Source organism: Miniopterus schreibersii (assembly GCF_964146895.1).
Source record: "Miniopterus schreibersii genome assembly, chromosome: 1".
Taxonomy (NCBI): Eukaryota; Metazoa; Chordata; class Mammalia; order Chiroptera; family Miniopteridae; genus Miniopterus; species Miniopterus schreibersii.
This window is the reverse complement of record NC_138101.1, coordinates 13,500,863-13,509,594: the sequence shown is the minus strand read 5'-3', so window position 1 is coordinate 13,509,594 and position 8,732 is coordinate 13,500,863. Positions and strand designations below refer to the sequence as shown.

Below are 8,732 nucleotides of genomic sequence, written 5' to 3'. Positions count from 1 at the left end.
ACTGTATCTGGAGACAGGGCCTTTAAAAAGGAGATCAAGGTAAAATCAAGTAAGGGTGGGCCCAAATCCAATCTGACTGGTATCCTTATAAGAAGAGGAAATTTGGACACAAAAAGACGCCAGGGATGTGTGCAAATAGAAGACCATGTGAGGACACAATGAGAAGGTAGCCATCTGCAAGCCAAGGAGAGAGGCCTCAGATCCCTGCCAGCACCTTGATGTTGGACTCTCAGCCTCCCGAACGGTGAGAAATAAATTACTGAAGCCACCCAGTCCGTGACAGTTTGTTATGGCAGCCCTAGAAAACTAATACACCTACCATCTGAAAACCTCTAGAAAATCCCATGCTTTCATCAAATTTTTATTGAGCACCAACAATGCATGAGAGAGAGAAAAGTGTATAAAATGGTTACTGACATTAACTAAAATCTTTGGGGAAATAGAACCTGTAAATAGAATCATGTAAGAATAATACATGAAAAGTGCCTCAAATGTGCAGAACACCAAGGAGTTAAGACAGGAAGGTATTCGTTGGTATTAGGGACTCATGCAAGACTTCCCAGAAGAGGAAGAGACTCGGGCCAGGACCTGAAGGCTCCATAAGATTTTATACTAGATAGTCCTGTGGAGGAAAATATTCCAAACAGATAGAAGACAATGGGATGAAAAGACTGAGGCATTGTGGAGAAATAAATTAGTCTAAATATTAGACTAAATGTAGGAAAATAACAAAACTGATCATTCAGGGCCCACAAAGTGACTCTATTTCATTAATTTTTTTTCTGTGTTGGAATTTTTTTTTTTTTAATTTTATTATTGTTTAAAATATTACAGATGTCCCTTTTTCTCCCCAATGACCCGTTCCACCCCATTCCTTCCCCCTCCCCAGTCCCTCTCCCCACCATTGTCCATGTCCTTGGGTTGTGTATATATGCACATAAATTCTTTGGTTACTCTCTCCCCCTCCACCCACCCACCATCCTCCATCCCTCTGACATTCGTCAGTCCCATCTATGCTTCCATGTCATTGAATCTATTCTATTCATCAGTTTATTAAAGTTCCTTAGATTCCACGTATAAGCGAGATCATGTGATATTTGTCTTTCACTGCCTGGCTTATTTCACTTAGCATAATATTCTCCAGGTCCATCCATACTGTCCCAAAGGGTACGAGATTCTTCTTCTTTACAGCTGCGTAGCATTCCATATTTCATTAAATTTTATAAGCAAGAAGCAGAATGAAATTTAGCTGTAACTGTTTAAGAAAAATGTCCTTCTGAAAACAAAGTTTTATCTGTAAAATTTTAGCAATTTTTTGTTGTTGCTGTTCTGGGTAGGTATCTTAAGCTCAGATTTACAAATTTCTTATTAGAACAAATGACCTCATCTCCCATCACACTTTACCTCCCAGAGACATTTTTACATCCAATTAGCTTATGTTTAGAAAAGAAAGACATTAAGTCCTAAAAATTAGTATTAATTGAACATAAGAACAGAATCAACAGTTACCCTATTTTTAACTTTCTAAGAAGGTAACAAAGTTTTAAAGTACATAATTCCTGATTATAAGTAATACCCTATTTCCTCAATTCTAAGATGTACTTTTTTCACATTTCAATATTTCTGAAATAAGATACATCTAAAATTTAGTATGTACAATTAATGAATTACTGAGTTTTTCTCTGTGAAAAGCTATGATTACAACAATAGTGCATTTTATAATTGATGGATTGTAAATATGGTGATAATAAGAACCACTGTCATCAAGACCCAATTCTGCAGTAGTCATGGTCCCTCAGGTGTCTGTGTTTCAGGGGAGGTATCAATAGATTTTATCATATCATGGATACCACGAAAGTAAGGCAATGTCCATATCCATGCCTGAATTAGAGAGGGGAACCCTCACAGTGATTCTACAGGTTCATATTTCACGGTACTAATCCTATCACCATAGCAACCCATGTAGAAAAGAGGGCAAGAGAAGAGTTTCCTGATGCCTATTAAGTCCAGGAGCTTAGCTTACCATTTGATGTCCCCTGATGTCCACACTACCACTGCATTGACCAAGGCCCTGCTTGAGTATCCCATATCGGGCAACAAACAGTGTTAACTTAAATACCAGATGGAATTTCAATACCAGATGGAGTGCAGTTCTGCCATTACTCACTGGGCCCTAGCGAAGCCCCAGCAAAGAGGCCTCCAGACTCACTCTAAAACAGGTGTCTGGGAATGAGAAAAGTCATTATGCAAATGTAAGCCATTCAAAACTGTTCAGTTTTCAGGAGATAATGTCAGGCGTCTAGCAGAGAAATGGGGAGATGAACTTGGAGTTTGTTCTCAGAATTCAAACTACACCATTCGTACAGTGCTGTGATGCTAGACCACCAGATGATCAACATCAGGGCTCCAGAGCAACCTTCTCTGCTAACACTTCTCACCAGTACCAGGACTGACTGAGCCAGGTGCACACGAATTTCATCACAAAGACAAACCTGAGGTGTAACTATTATTATCCCCATTATGAGAAGGAAGAAATAGGGGCTTCTAAAGAGGGACTAACCTGCCTCTCTCCCTCTCTCCAGAGAAAAGGCTGTCTGAGGACACAGCAAGAAGGCGCCATCAACAAGCCAGAAAAAAGGTCTCACCAAAAAATGTATCTGCCAGTCCCTTGATCTGGGTCTTCAAGCCTCCAAAATGATTCCTGTGGAACTAATGATCCTTGGAGAACCTACATGAAGTGCCTTGCAACAAGCAAGTGCCTGAGATATATTAGAAACTTTGTGCATAATCAAGACAGTATAAAATTAAATCAGGAACAAAGGATAGACTATTTGCTGCAAGCATCCTGCCTGCAGTAGGGAAACACTGATAAGTGATGATAAGACAGAGGTGGTCTCTAAGCCAGGCCCTCCAAACAAATCTCTTTCCTCAATCAGGTTATCTGAATTCTATCTGCAAGGCCCAGCACAACCTTCATCCCAGGTCACGCACAAACTTCTACAGAGAGATCAGAAATACAGCACCAAGGAACATTTACTGAAAGTCTGTCTCTAATTTCTATCCAAGATCTAGTAACTGTGTCTCCTTTTTATTGCTAAGGATCAGCCCCATTTTCCTCCTAATTTCTTTACGAAGAAATTATGACTGTAAATAGCAAAATCTCTGTAGGTAGATTCTTGTGCTGACGTCTGAAGTCAGCCACTTTTACCAACTTTCCAAAGTATGAGAATATTACTTTATATATTCAATGTCCTCAACTGTGAAAAGTGGATATTAATAATATCCATCTTGAAGGAAAATAAATAAATAAAAAGTGAGTAACCTGGCAAGGACATAATGATGCCAGGAAGTGTTAGTCGAAAGAGGAATACGGAGATTTAATCACCGAACTATTCTACCTTCTACACTACTTTTACACAGAGAAACTTACCGCTTAGGTTAATGGAGCAAGTCCTAATTCTAAATACTTCATTCATTCAACAAGCATTTGGGTGATTCTATACCATCAAAGGACCAATTGCAAAAAGTACTTGAAAAAACATATTTAATACTGTAACCATAATTATAATCTTTATAGCTTTAGACTGCCTTTGTCAAAATTCTTTCCATCATTTTCAGATTGTCTAAAAATAACTGTACATTGTACTTCTCTTAATAAGTGGGGTTTAAGCCATTGTACAATATTTTAATATTTAATTTAAAACATTTATCTTAATATATCCTTATATAAACAAAACCTCAGATTTTCATTTTCTTCTGACTGCAAAAGAATACACCCACTTTTCAGATAAAAGAGACTAAAATAATATGATTGGAAGGAATTTAAACAGAGAAAAAAGAGACAGAGCTATAAACCAGCTAGTGGTGGAACAACTCACCAGGTCTCCTGAGACACTGATGAGGGGTCTACAAACCAGCAAATGCCACCTGCCTATTATCTAGCTTAGAAAGGTGCACACCTTTGAAAGTGACAGAATTTAAGTCCAGCATGGCACTTGCAGAAAATGGCATCAAAGGTTGGACTATAAATCTTTCTTATTCTCAAGTCACTGGACATTTAAGAGCAACGATATTGATGGGCTCTCTCTCCTCTTCTTCTGCCTTGTAACAGATGTATGATTCATGGATTGTCCTTTAGTGGTCTCCATTTTCATCTTATTACTTTTTCTTTGCTTCTGCTTTCTGACAGCTCTGAAAAACAAGGTGCTAAATTATTTCATAGAATGAGCACAGTGAATAATGTACTTAGGCTGAAGTTTAATTAACTAGCTAACCAAATAAGAAAACAGAAGGGAAAGAATTTACTGTATTATAAGCATAAATCTTCAGAATCCTAAACCATAATAACAAGGAGATCGTCAGAGGGCTGACCAAACAAAATAGAGAAAAGAAATTTCTTTGAGAGATGGTTACTACAGATTTAGAACAATCTATTCAGAACAAACACACAACAGGTAAATAATCAAGCCAAGGGGTTGGGAGTTTTTTTTCGTTGGGGTTTATTTTTTATTTTTTTTACATCTCTACCACTCAACTCAGCACTTCAATCTCCAAATCCCTGAATTACATTTTTCAGAAAAAGGACAGATATATTCTGGCAGTTAGCAGGGGTGGGAAAATGAAATAGGACAACAGAAAAAACTGACAACACATAAAGAGGCTCATCTTTTAAATGCTACGGCTAATTTTCCTTGCCTCAGTAGATCTAAAAGTCCTGACAAGTGCCATGCAGGATGTCCACATTTTGCGGTCTCTGTCTTCTTGAAGACTAGCTTCAAAATGAACAAGCTGGAACTCACCCTCTAAAAACACTAAACCACACCAGAAAAAAAACAGATTCTTTGTTTCTGGTATTCTCTGAACTAACTTACAGGCAATCTATAGCTGAGAAAGATTGCCAGTCTGTTCATTCTCTTTCTCCAAGCCAGCAGAATCATGCCATTTATCATATCACGAACCACGGAATGAGCTGGAGCCCCCAGCTCTGGCAAACTGGAACCTTCCCATGGCTACACAGCAATATCAATCATTAGATTCATCCTCCTAAACCACAACAAGCCCCAGGGAAAAGCTTACTCTTGATCTTCCCAGGACCAAAACCTGGGAAAGGAGCTTCATAAACAGTATATAATCCCCCAGTGAACTGAACTCTGGCTTCACTCTTGTTCACTCAGCATATATATGCTAAGTGTTGGGAATACAAAAATGAATGGGCATAATCTTTGACTTCAAGGAGCTGGGAGACTGAGACAAGGTAGATGGCACCTTCCCTTTCCTTCCCAACTTTTTTGGGGAAGAAACTGAGCTATGAAGTCATCCAGTAAGGAAGTGGCAGAACGAGCTTGATTACAGAACCTGTGCTCTTAATTACTGTGATATGGTAATTAGCAGTCCTCTACTATAAATTATTTAGGTGTGTAGAAGGCTAACCATATAGTAATCACTAAATAAATATTAGCTATTATTAGTAGCTCCATATGACTATTACTCAGAATTTTGCTTGACAACTTCAAGTTTTTCATATTTAGATTTTGCACTATGCACTGGGGTATCCTACCAGTTTATAAAACAAATAATCATATTTTTACTGTTCTGTGCATGTTATATAAATCTCCTTTCCCTCCAGCCATTTAAAAGTAGGATAATGTCCTGATACGTGATGATTTTGCAAATTTAATGAAGTATAACCTCTTAATGGCAAAGTCAATGAAGCTATGCATGCCTGTATACAAAATTTAAACAAATTTGCTTTGGCTTATCCACTTACAAGAACTAAACACAAACCAGGTTTAACTAAAGGATACAGTAAATAAAAACAAAATATTAACTTGTAATATAAATAAACAAAATTTTCTAGACATAAAGTTTTTCAACAGTGATGAAGTGATTAAGTGTAAATCAATTAATTATTTTATTTTGCCTTAAAATGAAATTGACCTAGTATTCATCCTCTAAATTATCAGGAATTTATATAACTGATAAAATGAGCTTTAACCACAAGAGGGAGCCAGCATCATTCCAGTTCACAACCAAAGGAAAATTAATACTAAGGGAAAGCCAATTAATATGAGAGAGCTATAAAATACGTAAGATGAAAAGATATTTTATGCCATATATGCTAAGAAGGCTATTAAAATTATTTTTTATATTTAAAAAAAAATGTTTTACATTTTCAGTTTCATTATAAAATTTTTTTAAAAGCAATAGCTTAAGATAACTGTTAATAGGACTTTAGCAGTTTTCTCTGAGAGAAGTTAAGTACCACATCCTAAGAGATTTGCTCTTTAAACTAAACTTGATAAAATCTAGTATGAAAACATATGAGATGGTTTCCCTCAATGAAAACAACATATTACTACCAAATAGACTAGCAAGGGCTATTTAAGAACCACTGAAGAGCCTGCAATATAGTACCAAAATGCACATTCAGTTCCCATGTATCATAAGATCACAGAATCAAAGGCTAAGCATGTTACTAACTTCTGTTTGAAACCAGAACTACACTGTAAATAGTGCAAAAATCCCAGACTAATAGTTTATTAGGTTGTGTTCTATTCTGGAAGGTTTCTAAGGAAAAATATTTTGTGAGATTCTTCAATACCCCTCTTTAATTAATTTTAAAAATACCACAGCCCTGGCCAGTGTGGTGCAGTTGGTTAGAGCGTTGTCCCATGAACAAATGAGTCACGGGTTCAACTGCCAGTCAGGGCATATACCCAGGTTTCGGGTTTGATCCCCAGTAAGGGCACATACAGGACGCAACCAATAGATTTTTTTTCCCTCTCTCTCTCTCTTTCTCTCTCTCTCTCCCCCTCTCTCCCTCTCTCTCTAAAAATCAATGAAAATCATATCCTTGGGTAAGGATTAAAAAAAAAAAGTACCACTTCTATCCTGGACTTAGTGGAAATAATTATTTATAAGCATTTTTTAAAAATATATCTTTATTGATTTCAGAAAGAGGAAAGGAGAGGGAGAGATAGAAACATCAATGATGAGAGAGTCATTGATCGAGCCCGCAACCCGGGCACATGCCCTGACCGGAAATCGAACCCGTATTGCCTGGATCCTAGGTCGATGCTCAACCGCTGAGCCACGCCCAGCCGGGCGGAAATAATTATTTAAAGTAAATTTGATAAAAAGTAATGGAAAAGGCAGTTTAAATAGTAGGCAGAATTCAAATGGCTGGAAAACAATGGAACAAAATAATTTCCACTGATGAATGAATAAATAATAAATGAAGGAATGAGTAAGAATTCTAACGTAACCATGAACAGCCCCACAGAATCGGGTTCCTCCATCACTAACAGATTGTTTTCTTCTTTTAATCCTCATCCAAGGACATGTTTTTACTGATTTTTAGAGAGAGAGGACGAGAGAGACAGACAGACAGACACTGATTTGAGACAGAAGCATCGACGGGTTGCCTCCTGCAGGAGCCTTGGCCAGGATGGAACTGCCACCTGGAATGCGCCCGCCCGGGAACCGGGCCTGCACCCCTGGCTACGGGACGAAGCTCCAGCCAGCTGGGCCGCCTGCCCAGGGCAATAGGTACTTTTTTAATCACGAGTGATAATGTAGCTCAAAATTTGATCCTGATCTCGATTTTCGTGTAATGTTAAACTTGGCTATCTGGTTTTCATATCCAAAAAACAAGAGGACTCATTACTCATCGCCCCTGTTTTAAAAAAAGTATAATCATTCAAGTTAGCCCAGTTGAAATAGCAATGGATTTTCTAAATATGCTCTCATTGGTATAACTCTGTTCTGAGTTAGAAGCAATACCAAATGTTGGTGAGAGAAGGGAAATGCCAGAAAAAAGGTAAAAATTAAAACTTTAAATATTTAAATATTAAATGTCTAAATATTTTCTTGAAGTCTGATATAACTTAAAGAAATAACTTCATTTTCCAATGTGTCCACTGTAGAATTACACATTTCACTCACTATATCTGAGATGCCTTCTCCAGCCTTACCCACTATCATGAGTCTACATCCAATCTGTCCTGACTTAAACATCCTGTCCTTCAATAAAGCCTGAACTCTCACCCCACAAATTATAATTTCACACTAACCACAGGAGATATAAAGTTAGTCACTTCCACTTTATATTTTGGTTATTTTCATGTCTATCCTATAAAATTCTAAGCTCTTGGACTCATCTTCATATCCTCCCTCCCCCCATCCATGCAAACAATGCAACAATTAATTTAGCATTTCCAAATCCTCTAACTATTGACACTTTTGTGGATTATTCTGTACAAATCACACATGGAAACTTTTTTTCAAGTAAGTAAAAGAATTCAACTAACTTGTTAACTTTTTTCGCAGTAGAGATGTTAGGGCAAGCACTGCGTTTATGATCTAATTCACCACAAATGAAGCAGCCTTCTTTAGGGCCCTCGCAAGAATGATCTGGAAGAGCACAGTGATTGCAAATGCTACAGTGGATCCAGGCTGTAAAATAAAAATTGAGTTTTAGAAGAGGTTCATTTAATATAGTTTTTCATTTGATTAACCTTTATGATAGGGAAGCATGAAAAGTGTTTACTTCAATTACTGTGATGGGTTTGCATAGCTGGTTATAATCTGACTAAAGAGCCCAAAGTTAAGACGCTGGAATCCCTGTGAACCAGCTAACTTCCTTCTGGGACACAGCAGCAAATTTGGCCCTTCTCTAGTGAGTTGTGATTGTAGAGCCACTGACACATTGGGGCTCGCTGAGTGACACGAAA

The 8,732-nt window shown here is 37.5% G+C and overlaps 1 protein-coding gene across 1 annotated transcript in view; it reads right to left on the bottom strand.

Moving 5' to 3' along the window:
* Positions 1 to 1,011: 1,011 nt before the first annotated feature.
* Positions 1,012 to 8,732, bottom strand: part of ZCCHC4 (zinc finger CCHC-type containing 4) — a 44,418-nt gene continuing 36,697 nt past the window's right edge. Inside the window, 3 exon segments of the mRNA XM_081161554.1 lie at positions 1,012 to 4,144; positions 4,146 to 4,191; positions 8,310 to 8,454. Coding sequence (XP_081017680.1) covers positions 4,121 to 4,144; positions 4,146 to 4,191; positions 8,310 to 8,454 — 215 coding nt within the window. The 3' untranslated portion in view covers positions 1,012 to 4,120.